At 38.4% G+C, this 18210-nt stretch overlaps 1 protein-coding gene across 2 annotated transcripts in view; it reads left to right on the top strand.

The window, feature by feature from the left end:
- rsu1 (Ras suppressor protein 1) overlaps positions 1-10608 on the top strand; it is a 37168-nt gene extending 26560 nt beyond the window's left edge. Inside the window, exons 8-9 of one of the 2 annotated variants that reach the window (XR_011178330.1) lie at positions 9822-10120; positions 10175-10608. Coding sequence is in view for 1 of the 2 variants with exons in the window: in XM_069151222.1 (XP_069007323.1) it covers positions 9822-9924 (103 nt within the window). In the remaining variant the exon portion in view is untranslated. Of the gene's footprint in view, positions 1-9821 lie in introns of both variants that reach the window. The other variant, XM_069151222.1, reaches the window with a different exon arrangement.
- The last annotated feature ends 7602 nt before the right edge of the window (positions 10609-18210 follow it).

The raw sequence follows: 18210 nt of genomic DNA, 5'->3' as shown, positions 1-18210 counted from the left end.
GTCTGTGACTGGAATATAGAAACAAGGACTACATCAGCCTTTCAAAATAAGAGCTTTAGATGCTGTTTAATTCATGTTCATTCAACACATAGACCTGCTGGATGAAACAAACAAAGAGACGTCTCTGACAACTGGACGTGTGGAGAAAACTCATTTAACATCCAGTAATATGGAATCACTTCCTTTGATCACAAACATTTAATCATCATTTTAATGTGAAGAACACATTGATAATGGTTTTTGCGGAAAAATCGCGGGAATTTAAAAAAATTGCAAGCGAGTGAGGACCAGTATGTTATGCAGAGCAGTGGGAGGAGCCTGTGGGAGGAGCCTGAGGGAGGAGCCTGTGGGAGGAGCCTGTGAGCTCCTGGAGGTGGGTAGTTGGATCCTGGTGGAACTTCCTCTGGTGGTTCAGGATTATACAAGAAGACAGCAGCAGAGAGGAGAGGGATGATGAGATGGAGTTCAGCTCCTCGGTTTCCTCCGAGGTCTGATGGGCAGCAGATATTCAGGCCTCTGGCAGCGTTTAATTCCCAGCTGGGAGAGTTGATACGGGACGAGGACACTTCAGTCACACTGACAGACCCACTGCTGTGGGGTGTGTGTGTGTGTGTGTGTGTGTGTGTGTGTGTGTGTGTGTGTGTGTGTGTGTGGTGGTGTGTGTGTGTGTGTGTGTGTGTGTGTGTGTGTGTGGTGTGTGTGTGTGTGTGTCTGTCTGTGTGTGAGTGTGTGTGTGTGTGTGTGTGTCTGTCTGTGTGTGAGTGTGTGTCTGTCTGTGTGTGAGTGTGTGTGTGTGTGTGTGTGTGTGTGTGTGTGTGTGTGTGTGTCTATATCATTACGTTTTTGTGTGGGATGTTTTGAAGTTTATATTTTATTCTTCGTAGCACCATCAGTAACTTTAGAATCTGATTTATTACCAAATATTTCCACTCAGCAGGAATTAGTTTAGTTGTTGAGCTGCGTAACGATGTGAAACTAGCAGCAGCAGAAAGCAGCAGAAAGCAGCGTCCAGCTCCTCCAACTAATCATGTGCTCTCCATCCGGAAAAAGAACACAATCAGATCTTAAAACAGATATTTGATGTTTGATGGAAAACTGACAGATATGTATAGCAGCTGGAGCCCCGCCCACTTTTCTTTACAATATTGGTAACATTTTGATGGAAAAATGTTGTTTACATAGATTCCATGTTTTTTATGCTGGATAAATGAGGACTGATATTTTGCACGTGTTAGAAACGCAGAGTTGAAGTGTCCTTTAATAATAATAATTATAATAATAATAATAATAACAGGTAACCCATCAGCTTCCTTCGGTGGGTTCTGTGAACATGTGGGCGGTTCTGGTTCAGTCAGGACCTCTCGGTGGTGACCCCTCCCCTCTTCCTTCCTCCGGCTGTTGTTGGAGAGGTGGAGGTTGCTCAAGGAAACAGACACCTGTTCCTGGAGGACGTTGGACAGAATCACAACCTCTCATTTCACTAATGAAACGCTGTGTAGACATTTGGGCGACGCTCTGTGAGCGTCTTCCATCAGTGAGCGGGTGGAGGAGGAACTGCTGGACGGACGTCTGGTGTTGGACGGGCAGTAATACTGTATCTGTAAAAGAGGACAATGAAGACTTGAGGCTGCTGAGGAGGAAATATTGCATTACATTACATTACGTTTCATTACATTGCATTTCATTACGTTACATTTCATTACATTACGTTACATTTCATTACATTACGTTTCATTACATTACATTTCATTACATTACATTTCATTACGTTACATTTCATTACGTTACATTTCATTACATTACATTTCATTACATTACATTTCATATCATTACGTTACATTACATTTCATTACATTACATTTCATTGCGTTACATTTCATTACATTACATTTCATTACATTACGTTACATTTCATTACATTACGTTTCATTTCATTACATTACGTTACATTTCATTACATTACATTTCATTACATTACGTTACATTTCATTACATTACATTTCATTACATTACGTTACATTTCATTACATTACGTTTCATTACATTACATTTCATTACGTTACATTTCATTACATTACGTTACATTTCATTACATGACGTTTCATTACATTACATTTCATTTCATTACATTACGTTACATTTCATTACATTACGTTTCATTACATTTCATTACCTTACATTACATTACGTTTCATTTCATTACATTACATTACATTACGTTACATTTCATTACATTACATTTCATTACATTACGTCACATTTCATTTCATTACATTACATTTCATTACGTTTCATTTCATTACATTACATTTCATTTCATTACGTTACATTTCATTTTATTACATTACATCACATTACATTTCATTACATCACATTACATTTCATTACATTACGTTTCATTACATTTCATTACGTTACATTTCATTACATTACGTTTCATTACATTTCATTACGTTACATTTCATTACGTTACATTTCATTACATTACGTTTCATTACATTACATTACATTACATTTCATTACATTACGTTTCATTACATTACATTACGTTACATTTCATTACGTTACATTTCATTACGTTACATTTCATTACATTACATTTCATTTCATTACGTACATTTCATTACGTTACATTTCATTACGTTACATTTCATTACATTACGTTTCATTACATTACATTTCATTACGTTACATTTCATTACATTACGTTTCATTACATTACATTACGTTACATTTCATTACGTTACATTTCATTACGTTACATTTCATTACATTACATTACATTTCATTTCATTACGTTACATTTCATTACGTTACATTTCATGACATTACGTTTCATTACATTACATTACGTTACATTTCATTACGTTACATTTCATTACATGACGTTTCATTACATTACATTTCATTACGTTACATTTCATTACGTTACATTTCATTACGTTACATTTCATTTCATTACGTTACATTTCATTACGTTACATTTCATTACATTACATTACGTTACATTTCATTACGTTACATTTCATGACATTACGTTTCATTACATTACATTACGTTACATTTCATTACGTTACATTTCATTACGTTACATTTCATTACATTACATTTCATTTCATTACGTTACATTTCATTACGTTACATTTCATTACGTTACATTTCATTTCATTACGTTACATTTCATTACGTTACATTTCATTACGTTACATTTCATTACATTACATTTCATTTCATTACGTTACATTTCATTACGTTACATTTCATTACATTACATTTCATTACGTTATGTTACATTTCATTACGTTACATTTCATTACGTTACATTTCATTACATTACATTTCATTACGTTACATTTCATTTCATTACGTTACATTTCATTACATTACATTTCATTACGTTACATTTCATTTCATTACGTTACATTTCATTACATTACGTTTCATTACATTACATTTCATTACGTTACATTTCATTTCATTACGTTACATTTCATTACGTTACATTTCATTACATTACATTTCATTACGTTACGTTACATTTCATTACGTTACATTTCATTACGTTACATTTCATTACGTTACATTTCATTTCATTACGTTACATTTCATTACGTTACATTTCATTACGTTTCATTACATTACATTACGTTACATTTCATTACGTTACATTTCATTACGTTACATTTCATTACGTTACATTTCATTACATTACATTTCATTTCATTACGTTACATTTCATTACATTACGTTTCATTACATTACATTACGTTACATTTCATTACGTTACATTTCATTACATGACGTTTCATTACATGACATTTCATTACGTTACATTTCATTACGTTACATTTCATTACATTACGTTACATTTCATTACGTTACATTTCATGACATTACGTTTCATTACATTACATTTCATGACATTACGTTTCATTACATTACATTTCATTACGTTACATTTCATTACATTACATTACGTTTTATTTCATTTCATTACATTGCATTACGTTACGTTTCATTACATTACATTTCATTACATTACATTACATTTTATTTCATTTCATTACATTGCATTACGTTACATTTCATTACATTACATTTCATTACATTACATTACATCACATTTCATTTCATTACATTACATTTCATTACGTTTCATTTCATTACATTTCATTACATTATATTTCATTTCATTACATTACATTGCATTTCATTACATTACATTTTATTTCATTTCATTACATTGCATTACGTTACATTTCATTACATTACATTGCATTTCATTACATTTCATTACATTACATTTTATTTCATTTCATTACATTGCATTACGTTACATTTCATTACATTACATTTCAATACATTACATTACATCACATTTCATTTCATTACATTACATTTCATTACGTTTCATTTCATTACATTTCATTACATTACATTGCATTTCATTACATTTCATTTCATTTCATTACGTTACATTTCATTACATTACGTTTCATTACATTACATTACGTTACATTTCATTACGTTACATTTCATTACATGACGTTTCATTACATTACATTTCATTACGTTACATTTCATTACGTTACATTTCATTTCATTACGTTACATTTCATTACGTTACATTTCATGACATTACGTTACATTTCATTACATGACGTTTCATTACATTACATTTCACTACGTTACATTACATTTCATTACATTTCATTACGTTTTATTTCATTTCATTACGTTACATTTCATTACATTACGTTTCATTACATTACATTACATTACATTTCATTACGTTACATTTCATTACATTACGTTTCATTACATTACATTACGTTACATTTCATTACGTTACATTTCATTACATTACGTTTCATTACATTACATTACGTTACATTTCATTTCGTTACATTTCATTACGTTACATTTCATTACATTACATTTCATTTCATTACGTTACATTTCATTACGTTACATTTCATTACGTTACATTTCATTACATTACGTTTCATTACATTACATTACATTTCATTTCGTTACATTTCATTTCATTACATTGCATTACGTTACATTTCATTACGTTACATTTCATTACGTTACATTTCATTACATTACGTTTCATTACATTACATTACATTACATTTCATTTCGTTACATTTCATTACGTTACATTTCATTACATTACATTTCATTTCATTACGTTACATTTCATTACGTTACATTTCATTACGTTACATTTCATTACATTACGTTTCATTACATTACATTACGTTACATTTCATTTCGCTACATTTCATTACGTTACATTTCATTTCGTTACATTTCATTACGTTACATTTCATTACATTACGTTTCATTACATTTCATTACATTACATTTCATTACGTTACATTTCATTACATTACGTTTCATTACATTACGTTACATTTCATTACGTTACATTTCATTACGTTACATTTCATTACATTACATTTCATTTCATTACGTTACATTTCATTACGTTACATTTCATGACATTACGTTACATTTCATTACGTTACATTTCATTACATGACGTTTCATTTCATTACGTTACATTTCATTACGTTACATTTCATTACATTACATTTCATTTCATTACGTTACATTTCATTACGTTACATTTCATTACATTACATTACGTTTTATTTCATTTCATTACATTGCATTACGTTACGTTTCATTACATTACATTTCATTACATTACATTACATTTTATTTCATTTCATTACATTGCATTACGTTACATTTCATTACATTACATTTCATTACATTACATTACATCACATTTCATTTCATTACATTACATTTCATTACGTTTCATTTCATTACATTTCATTACATTATATTTCATTTCATTACATTACATTGCATTTCATTACATTACATTTTATTTCATTTCATTACATTGCATTACGTTACATTTCATTACATTACATTGCATTTCATTACATTTCATTACATTACATTTTATTTCATTTCATTACATTGCATTACGTTACATTTCATTACATTACATTTCAATACATTACATTACATCACATTTCATTTCATTACATTACATTTCATTACGTTTCATTTCATTACATTTCATTACATTACATTGCATTTCATTACATTTCATTTCATTTCATTACGTTACATTTCATTACATTACGTTTCATTACATTACATTACGTTACATTTCATTACGTTACATTTCATTACATGACGTTTCATTACATTACATTTCATTACGTTACATTTCATTACGTTACATTTCATTTCATTACGTTACATTTCATTACGTTACATTTCATGACATTACGTTACATTTCATTACATGACGTTTCATTACATTACATTTCACTACGTTACATTACATTTCATTACATTTCATTACGTTTTATTTCATTTCATTACGTTACATTTCATTACATTACGTTTCATTACATTACATTACATTACATTTCATTACGTTACATTTCATTACATTACGTTTCATTACATTACATTACGTTACATTTCATTACGTTACATTTCATTACATTACGTTTCATTACATTACATTACGTTACATTTCATTTCGTTACATTTCATTACGTTACATTTCATTACGTTACATTTCATTACATTACATTTCATTTCATTACGTTACATTTCATTACGTTACATTTCATGACATTACGTTACATTTCATTACGTTACATTTCATTACATGACGTTTCATTACATTACATTTCATTACGTTACATTTCATTACGTTACATTTCATTACATTACATTTCATTTCATTACGTTACATTTCATTACGTTACATTTCATTACGTTACATTTCATTACGTTACATTACGTTACATTTCATTACGTTACATTTCATGACATTACGTTTCATTACATTACATTACGTTACATTTCATTACGTTACATTTCATTACATGACGTTTCATTACATTACATTTCATTACGTTACATTTCATTACGTTACATTTCATTACATGACGTTTCATTACATTACATTTCATTACGTTACATTTCATTACGTTACATTTCATTACATTACATTTCATTTCATTACGTTACGTTTCATTACATTTCATTACGTTACATTTCATTACGTTACATTTCATTACATTACATTTCATTACGTTACATTTCATTACATTACGTTTCATTACATTACATTACGTTACATTTCATTACGTTACATTTCATTACATTACATTTCATTTCATTACGTTACATTTCATTACGTTACGTTTCATTACATTACATTACGTTACATTTCATTACGTTACATTTCATTACGTTACATTTCATTACGTTACATTTCATTACATTACATTTCATTTCATTACGTTACATTTCATTACGTTACATTTCATGACATTATGTTTCATTACATTACATTTCATTACGTTACATTTCATTACATTTCATTACGTTTTATTTCATTTCATTACATTTCATTACGTTACATTTCATTACATGACGTTTCATTACATTACATTTCATTACGTTACATTTCATTACGTTACATTTCATTACATTACATTTCATTTCATTACGTTACATTTCATTACGTTACATTTCATTACATTACGTTACATTTCATTACATGACGTTTCATTACATTACATTTCATTACGTTACATTTCATTACATTACATTTCATTACGTTTTATTTCATTTCATTACATTGCATTACGTTACATTTCATTACATAACATTACATTACATTACATTACATCACATTACATTACATCACATTACATTTATCTGACTTTTATCCAAAGCGACTTACAATAAGTTCATTTCAACATGAGGGTTCAAACCAGAACAACAAGAATCAAGAAAAAAATACAATTTCTTCAAGAAAGTCAAACTACAAAGTTCTATCAGTAAGTTCCATGTTAAGATACTAAAGTTCTACTATTCAAGGTAAAGGAGGAGGAGGAGGAGGAGGAGGAGAGGAGGAGAAGGAGGAGGAGGAGGAGGAGGAGGAGGAGGAGGAGTGAGTGAATCTAGGAGGTTAAAGTGGAGCTGCTGCATTCTGGATGAGCTGCAGAGGTCAGATGGTACTAACAGGTCGACCTGCCAGGAGGGAGTTACAGTAGTCTAGATGTGAGATGACCAGAACCTGGACCAGAACCTGGATCAGAACCTGGATCAGAACCTGGACCAGAGCCTGGATCAGAACCTGGACCAGAACCTGGACCTCCTTCTGAGTGAGAAGAGGACGTATTCTCCTGATGTTGTGCAGCATGTATCTGCAGATATGAACCTTTCATTACTCCTCGCCGCCCGTAAACATCCACGTCAGTCACACTCCTGGTTTGTAACGCAGTGTTTGTGGTCTCCAGGAGAGAACCCTGATGACATCACAGTGACATCATCACTTATCTCCTGAGAGAGGTAGAAGAGTCCCGAAGATGCTTCCTGTAGATTCGGTGGTCCTCCTCTGTTCCTGTCGGAGGCTGCCGTTGTTTCCTCACACCGTGTTTCTGTTCTCATTTTAAGCGCGCTCCTTTTCTACCCACACGGAGCCTGAAGAGGAGCAAGAGGAGGAGACAGACCGGGCTGCAGGAGAACTGTTCCACCTCAGTGAGCTCCTCTTCTGGGCTGTAAGACCCACCCAGGGGAGGGAGGAGTGACAGACAGGGGTGGGGAAGGGGGCGTGTGTGTGTGTGTGTGTGTGTGTGTGTGAGTGTGTGTGTGAGTGTGTGTGTGTGTGTGTGTGTGTGTGTGTGTGTGTGTGAGTGTGTGTGTGTGTGTGTGTGTGTGTGTGTGTGTGTGAGTGTGAGTGTGTGTGTGTGTGTGTGTGTGTGTGTGTGTGTGTGTGTGTGAGTGTGTGTGTGTGTGTGTGTGTGTGTGTGAGTGTGTGTGTGTGTGTGTGAGTGTGTGTGTGTGTGTGTGTGTGTGTGTGTGTGTGTGTGTGTGTGTGTGAGATAGAAACTGACAGTAATAAGTGAAGCACCATCATTAGTGAACATGGCTGTATGAATATCAGGATGATGTCATTGAGCTCTTTTTGATCCGTCTGCAGCGGTTTGTTGAATCTGAGGTGTTTCCTGATGGAGAGTCAGTGGAAAAACAAAACGTGAAATAGACACGCTGCTCAACTTCAACAAAACGTGAAATAGACACGCTGCTCAACTTCAACAAAACGTGAAATAGACACGCTGCTCAACTTCAACAAAACGTGAAATAGACACGCTGCTCAACTTCAACAAAAACGCTTTGGGCAGTCTAGGTGTGAAAGTTACATGTTTTCCCCGTAGTGGACTAAGATGAAACCTGCTACATGTTTCGAGACGTTAGAAAACAAAACAAACGTCCCACATGTCAGTCTGTCAACGTCCCACCGACCAAACGTCTTTCAGAACAGTCCACACACCAGGGTCATGGTCTCAGGAAATATGTAGTCCTGCTAGGAGTCTAACAAGTAAATGTCTCCTCTCCTCCCTCTCCTCCCTCCTCCTCCTCCACCTACTCCGTCCTCTCCTCCCTCCTCCTCTCTTCCCTCCCTCCCTCCCTTCCTCATCCCTCCCTCCTCTCCTTCTCCCTCCTCTCCTCCTCCCCTCCTCCTCCTCCCCTCCTCCTCCTCCCTCCTCTCCTCCTCCTTTCCTCCCCCCTACTCCTCTCCTCCTCCCCCTCTTCCTCCTCCTCCTCCTCTCCTCCCTCCTCTCCTCCTCCCCTCTTCCTCCTCCCTCCTCTCCTCCCTCCTCTCCTCCTCCCCTCCTCCTCCTCCCTCCTCTCCTCCTCCTTTCCTCCCCCCTACTCTCCTCTCCTCCTCCCTCCTCTCCTCCTCCTCTCCTCCTCCTCAGTCTGTATGGCAGACACATGCAGGCGAACCCAGAGCCTCCTAAGAAGAGTCTTGATAAGACGAAGAAGATGAGCCGTAAACCGCTGGCTGCCAAGAACAAGTGAAGAGGCTGACTCCTCTCCTCCCCTCCTCTCCCTCCTCCCTCCTCCTCTCCTCCCTTCTCAAGAACAAGTGAAGAGGAGGCTTCACTTCTGACTGCATGTTCTCTTTTTATTGAAAACCTTTTGTATTAAATGGAAACGTAGCTTTAAATCAGTGTTTTGAGTCGGTGCTGATGGAAGTGTTCTTCGTGTTCTGAAGGCCGGACGTGTTCTTCCTGTTCTGAAGGCCGGACGTGTTCTTCGTGTTCTGAAGGCCGGACGTGTTCTTCGTGTTCTGAAGGCCGGACGTGTTCCTGACTGTGTGTAGAAAGGAATAAAACATGATCTTTAAATGTTGGAGAGCAGCAGAGTTAAACTGCAGCGTACCAAAAGAGGAGTTCAGCTCTCAGCCTTTAAAGACCACGTCGGAGGTTCGCTAATACTAACGCTAACCCTGGATCTCATCCTATGGACATGGTTTAACAGACACCGTAGTTTATTTACCGTCCACACTGTCCTGTCTCTGCATGTCCTACATATGACCCCCCCCCCCGCCCCGTTTAAAGTATGTAAAGCTGCTTGTAAGATGTTTCCTCACATTCTCTTCACATTATTATTTAATGCGTTGACCAGCACTAACATGTTAAACTATCATGTTTTATTACACATCTCTTTATCCAACATTTCAAATAAAATGATCACCATGCACTCTGTTGTATCGTTCATTCCAGATAAACACAGCCTGACAATCAGCTGTGTATAATTAACATAATTATAATCTAACTTTGTTTTCATACTAATAACACTGCTGAAAACTTACAACGAAGAGAATACAAACAAACTGACCAGCTGAGATGAGAACTGATGAATACAGGCAGATCCATTCATGTTTTACATGTCCAATAGAGACGAATTAATCTGGGGGGGGGGGGGGGGGTCTGAGTAGAGATGCTGGAGTCTGGGGGGGGGTATGAGTAGAGACGCTGGAGTATGGGGGGGGTCTGAGTAGAGACGCTGGAGTCTGGGGGGGTATGAGTAGAGACGCTGGAGTATGGGGGGGGGGGGGTCTGAGTAGAGATGCTGGAGTATGGGGGGGGTATGAGTAGAGACGCTGGAGTCTGGGGGGGGTCTGAGTAGAGACGCTGGAGTCTGGGGGGGGTATGAGTAGAGACGCTGGAGTATGGGGGGGGGGGTCTGAGTAGAGATGCTGGAGTATGGGGGGGGGTATGAGTAGAGACGCTGGAGTATGGGGGGGGGTATGAGTAGAGACGCTGGAGTCTGGGGGGGGGGGGTCTGAGTAGAGACGCTGGAGTATGGGGGGGTCTGAGTAGAGACGCTGGAGTCTGGGGGGGGTATGAGTAGAGACGCTGGAGTCTGGGGGGGGTATGAGTAGAGACGCTGGAGTATGGGGGGGGGGGGTCTGAGTAGAGATGCTGGAGTATGGGGGGGGGTATGAGTAGAGACGCTGGAGTCTGGGGGGGGGGGGGTCTGAGTAGAGACGCTGGAGTATGGGGGGGGGGTATGAGTAGAGATGCTGGAGTATGGGGGGGGTATGAGTAGAGATGCTGGAGTATGGGGGGGGGTATGAGTAGAGATGCTACTCTCTCACATCAGATTCTCGCTGCGGCTGTCGGAGATCTGCTGACGTCTGTCGATGCAGCAACATCTTCACCGAGACAGAAATCTAACCGTCAGTCACATGGACTCAGAACCACCCAGAGGACTCATAGAACCACCCAGAGGACTCATGGAACCACCCAGAGGACTCATAGAACCACCCAGAGGACTCATAGAACCACCCAGAGGACTCATAGAACCACCCAGAGGACTCATAGAACCACCCAGAGGACTCATAGAACCACCCAGAGGACTCATGGAACCACCCAGAGGACTCATAGAACCACCCAGAGGACTCATGGAACCACCCAGAGGACTCATAGAACCACCCAGAGGACTCATAGAACCACCCAGAGGACTCATAGAACCACCCAGAGGACTCATGGAACCACCCAGAGGACTCATAGAACCACCCAGAGGACTCATAGAACCACCCAGAGGACTCATGGAACCACCCAGAGGACTCATGGAACCACCCAGAGGACTCATAGAACCACCCAGAGGACTCATGGAACCACCCAGAGGACTCATAGAACCACCCAGAGGACTCATGGAACCACCCAGAGGACTGAAACATGAGACTGGTGATGCTTTTTGAATCGGTCTTCAGGAAGTTCGGATTATTCATCAGTGGAATCGCAGTGGCGAGAATATTGTGTTTCCAAACTTTCCCAAAAGAAAAGAACAATCACCGTTGGAAGTCTTAGTGTCAGTCCTCCGTTCATCTGAGACTCCTCCTCTGTCAGAAACACTACACGGGGCTGAAAAGCAAACAAAACCTTTGAAGGCATCATAACCAAAATGAACATCGGTTAGCTTTGTAAAACCAGCGATGTGTTGTGAACTCTGAACCCGAAAACCAATAACCACCGTCACTGCTCCACTTTTTGGTGGATGTTGTTCCTGTTTCGTTCTCACTTCATCTCAATTCATCTCACACCTTCCCAAGGACACAATGAGTCCCAGGCTAACTAAAGCCATTGATTTTCATGAGGTGATTTATAGGTGGTGTGTGTGTTAGAGCCGGCTTGATTGTCTAAGGGAGGCTGCAGAATGCCACTTTAATGAGGGTGGTGACACAGGACCGAGAAGGAAGCACCCCGACCACCACAGGACGAGCTGCAATTATTTAGCAGCTGCTTTCCTTAATGACCGACACGCTGCACATTATGTACCCAGAAAAAAAAGGAAAGTAGAAATGAATAAAAAAAAATAACAATAATTGGTGTAAAATTCAGTTTACATGCTTTATTTTTCTTTCAAATCTTTTTTTCTACAGATATTTTTTCTCAACTATAATTTCAAGTTTCAATGTTTTAAAAATATATTTATGAGGTCGCTCCCACACTGGTATCATAAATATCACTGGATAATAAGTTTGATACTTTGGGATTTAATTTAAGAAATTTCAGTTTATTTCAACTTTCATGTCAACTATTTTCAAAAAAACTTATGAGTTGACGTGAAAATTGTTGCAAGTTGCCAAGATAGTATTTAAAAATGTATAACTGAGTTTACATGAACAGCACATTGAACTATGCACTCGGTCTCTGACAGAGAACGAAAATCAATTATACCTCTAAGATCTAGGAAATGTGTACCAGGGCAGGAAGTATCGGACTCAACAGCACGACTCGGAGACGCAGCTTTGGTTAACAGATCTACTGAGAACAGTTCAGAAAACCACAGGCGACAGAGTCCAGGGAATAATCCAACAGGCCAAGTCCAAAAACGTCCCAGAAGTCCAAACCGGTCATCGATCCACTCAGGAAGAAGTCCAGGCAAGAGGTGGGCAGACACATCCAAAGACAGGAAGTCAGGTCGGACAGGAACAAACCCTCAGACAGGAAGTCAGGTCGGACAGGAACAAACCCTCAGACAGGAAGTCAGGTCGGACAGGAACAAACCCTCAGACAGGAAGTCAGGTCGGACAGGAACAAACCCTCAGACAGGAAGTCAGGTCGGACAAGAACAAACCCTCAGACAGGAAGTCAGGTCGGACAAGAACAAACCCTCAGACAGGAAGTCAGGTCGGACAAGAACAAACCCTCAGACAGGAAGTCAGGTCGGACAGGAACAAACCCTCAGACAGGAAGTCAGGTCGGACAGGAACAAACCCTCAGACAGGAAGTCAGGTCGGACAGGAACAAACCCTCAGACAGGAAGTCAGGTCGGACAAGAACAAACCCTCAGACAGGAAGTCAGGTCGGACAGGAACAAACCCTCAGACAGGCCGGATCCGGCCCGCCATGGGGTCCAGCTCGGCCCGTCGGATGACTTTGCTAAGTGTGAAAATTACAGAAAGACATAAATTGCATTTCTATGAGAATATGGAGGCTTATGAGTACAAACGTTTTGTTATTTTTTTTTTTTTTTAATCGATCCAGTAATTGCTTCAAAAACAGCTTAAATGCGACGTCTGCTCCGGAGGCAGCAGCGCTCGTTGCTCGCTTTGTGACGCGTTTAACGTCAAACGCGTCACAAAGCGAGGGAATCTGCAGAGGAGAGCCGGGGCAGATAAACAGTGGAATGATGTCTGAGTTTTTGGTCTTTATGTTTCTAGTTTATTGTAGAAAGACCTTAAAATAGAGTTTATCATCCAAAAACCTTCACCAATGATTTAAACAGAGAAATATTGTCGTTATTATTCTATGATTTTACTGGTCTGGCCCACTTGAGATCAAAGTGGGCAGTTTGTGGCCCCTTAACTAAAATGAGTCTGACACCCCTGTTCTAGAGTAACTAAGTGATCACAGAAAGAGTTTCTGAGGTGTTTAGGACCAAGTACAAGAACTTCTGTTTTGTCTGAATTTAGAAGCAGGAAGTTTTTGGTCATCCAGGCCTTTATGTCTTTTAGACAGGCTTCAAGTTTTACTAACTGATTAGTTTCATCTGGTTTTATAGAAAGATATAGCTGAGTGTCATCTGCATAACAATGGAAGTTGATGCAGTGCTTCCTGATGACATCTCCTCATGGAAGCATGTACAAAGTAAAAAGTATTGGACCTAACACTGAGCCTTGTGGAACTCCATAACTAACTCTTGTTTGTCTGGAAGACTCATTGTTGACATGGACAAACTGGAATCTATCTGATAAGTAGGATTTGAACCAGTCTAATGCAGTTCCTTTAATCCTCGTAACGTCTTCTAATCTCTGTAATAAGATCGTATGATCAATCGTATCAAAAGCAGCACTGAGGTGCAGAAGAACAAGTACAGAGACGAGTCCATTATCTGAGGCTAATAAAAGGTCGTTAGTAACTTTCACCAGAGCTGTTTCTGTGCTATGATGAAGTATAAAGAAATAATTCTAGTTAACTCAGAGAGATCAACAGGAGAGAAGGCTGTGCAGCCATCTGTTCCTGTATGGATCAGCAGGTATTAAGAGCTCTTCAGGGTCTCCTTTGGAACATCTTCCTTGCCAGGATTGTGCTGCTTCAGCGTTTAGATCCCATCGCAGCCAGTAGGACTGCTGGTGGCGATCGCTCCTCAGGCTGAGTGGAAGCTGGCGATGGATAGAGCAGCTGTTGTCCACTGGTTGGTGGATGTTTCTGAAGAAGGGTGTGGATGGGCTGGGTGTGGAGCAGAGGAGGTGGGACACAGACAAAGCAGTGGTTTGGGACACAAGTCGGCAGTTTCTGTGTCTCTGTACTTGTTGAGACTGATTGTTGAGTGTTGCTCCGTCAGGTGTTGGACATGTCTGGTGAAGCTCCTTTCGCTTATCTTAGCTCTGTCCGCCACTTTGGCTCCCTGATCATAGAGCCAACTGACACCACTGGTCACAACATTTATTGCAGAAATTGGAACATATCATTGGGATAAAAAGAGCTGCACTACGGTTTTTTAAAACATATCAGATCAACTGCAAATTATTTATGTTAATAATGACAGTTTCGCACACACAAGAATAAGCCTTACAGTTTGACAGGGTTCTGTGTTCGGTCCAACACTTTATACCTTATATGCAATATAATTTCACGAGTTTGTAAATAATTACAGAGTAAAATGTAAATAAAAACAAAGTGCAATGATTTGCAAATCGCATAACCCCATATTCACTGTGAAAACAGACCAAAGACAACATATCAAATGTTGATACATTATCGTTTTATATCAATTTTGTTTTATGAAAAATATCTGCTCATTTAAAATTTGGTGGCTGCAACATGTCTCAAAAAAATTGGGACAGGGTCAACAAAAGACTGGAAAAGTTGTGTAAAGATGAAAAAAAAAACACCTGGTGGAACATCTCACAACTAATGAGGTTACCATGGCAACTGATCAGTAACATGATTGGGTATAAAAATATGATTTCAGAGAGGCGGGGTCTCTCAGCAGTGAAGATGGGGAGAGGTTCACCACTCTGAAAGACTGTGTTGGAAAATAGTTCAACAATCTAAGAATAATGTTCCTCAACGTAAAACTACAAAGAATTAGTGGATTTCATCGTCTACGGTTCATAATATCATTAAAAGATTCAGAGAATCTGGAGAAATCTCTGAACACAAGGGACAAGGCTGGAAACCAATATTGGATGGTGGTGATCTTCGGGCCCTCAGGCAGCACTGCATTAAAAACACACTATTCTGGAGTGGAAATCACTGCATGGGCTCAGGAACACTTGTGAAAACCATCGTCTGTGAACACAGTTCATCGCTGCGTCCACAAATGATGTTAAAACTCTCCAAAGAAGAAACCAGATAGAAACATGATCCAGAAACACCGCCGCCTTCTCTGGACCGAGATCATTGAAGATGGACTGAGGTGAAGTGGACAACTGTCCTGAGGTCTGATGGATCACAATCTGAGATTCTGTTTGGAAATCATGGACGCTGCATCCTCCAGGTTAAAGAGGAGAGGGACCATCCAGCTTGTTATCAGCTCAGTTCTAAAGCCAGCATCTGTGATGGTACAGGATGCATTAGTGCACATGGCATGAGTAGCTTGAACATCTGGAAGGAAGCATTAATGCTGAATGATATATTCAGGTTTTGGAGCAACATATGCTGCCATCCAGACAACGTCTCTTTCAGGGAAGGTCTTGTTTATTTCAGCAGAACAACATCCAACCACATTCTGCACGTATTCCAACAGCATGGTTCTCTAGTAGAAGAGTCCGCTGATAAACTGGCCTCCTGCAGTCCAGACCTGTCAATCATTGAAAACATCTGGAGCATCAGGACATGAACAATACAACAAAGGAGACCCTGAACTGTTGAGCAGCTGAAATCCTCTATCAGGCCAGAATGGGACCACATTTCACTTTCAAAACTCCAGAAACTGGTCTCATCGGTTCCCAAAGGTTTCCAGAGTGTTGTTAAAAGAAGAGTTGATGCAGCTCAGTGGTGAACATGATCCTGGAACAACTTATAGAGATGTGTTGCTGACATCAGATTCACAATGAGAAGATATTTAATAAAACAATAAAATGTCTGTTTCAACATTTGATATGTTGTCTTTGATCTATTTTATATTAAATATAGGTTTGCATGATTTAGAAATCATTCTGTTTTTATATACATTTAACACGTCACAACTTTTTTGGAAACAGGGTTGTAAATGTCAAAGTGAATAATGTACATGTAAATGTAAACACATATTTGTTCGTGTTTTCTTGACCTTTATTATATTATTACTTCTGCTTGCATTTGTTGTTGTGTGAAGCACTTCGTTGTACTTGTGTCGACAGTTCTTCTGCATTGAGTTTATGATTAGTATTAATATTGCTCCGTCCAGTTTCAGTCCCTTGCCTGTTTCAACCCTGTAACCCTCCCTCAGCAATTCATCATTCAGCCAGCTGGTATTGAGTGAAATGTCAATCCAATGATTCTCTGTTACCTTCGCTGCTCATTTTCAGGGACTCTTGAAAAGTGGATGTTTGTCAGACTAATGAAGACAGAGAATACAATGGTAGTTTGATTTTTGAGGCATTAATACAACATCGATGTCATCCAGGAGACACTGGGTATTTATGGTGGGGACATGTCTCTAGCAGTGTCCAGCCGTCCGGGGTCCAACTTCACACTGTTTACCTTAAGTTCATTCATAAAGGGTGAGTTAAGAGTAAGAGCCAAAGTGTCCTTAACAAGTGTTGATATTCTGTAATCAGGCCAAATATTAATCATCTTTGTCCCGATCAGTGATGAAAGAAATATTCACATCTTTTATTTTGTGAAATATACAAACGCAACAATGTAAAAATACTTCATCACAAGTTAATGTCCTACATTCAAAAGTGCACTTCAGGAAGAAGGGGACATATTAGTAGTTTAATAAATGTATTGATCACAGTTCCAACTGAAGGCATCATCTCAGCTTTGTTTCCTTTCTTACTGAACAAAGAAGAATTTGCGGTTCATTAAAACCTCAGTTCTTCGGGCGGCTGTGTGAAGTCAGACTCTCTCCTCGTGTTGTTCACTGCTGAGTAACTTTATTTATTCCAGCTGTGAACGGTTGTTCTGGTTCTGAACAGGCAGGAATGCTTCTGATCGTCAAACTGTGCGGCCCACAGATCCCTCTTCAAGTCGTTCCTCCGCCTGGTTAACGGGTTTACATTTCAGGTAATATTAAAATCATTATGCAGAAAATAATGTAATGTATTTATTTGATATCTTATGATAAAGAGGAATTAATATGATCTGCAGCTATTTTCTTCCCTTGTGTCTAATGGAGAAACGAGTCGAAGACCAACAG

Source organism: Embiotoca jacksoni, unplaced genomic scaffold (assembly GCF_022577435.1).
Source record: "Embiotoca jacksoni isolate LCO1_2020_lvr unplaced genomic scaffold, fEmbJac1.0.p SCAF_17, whole genome shotgun sequence".
NCBI classification, from domain to species: Eukaryota; Metazoa; Chordata; class Actinopteri; family Embiotocidae; genus Embiotoca; species Embiotoca jacksoni.
Note: the sequence above shows the minus strand (reverse complement) of the source record. Positions and strands in the feature narration are given on the sequence as shown.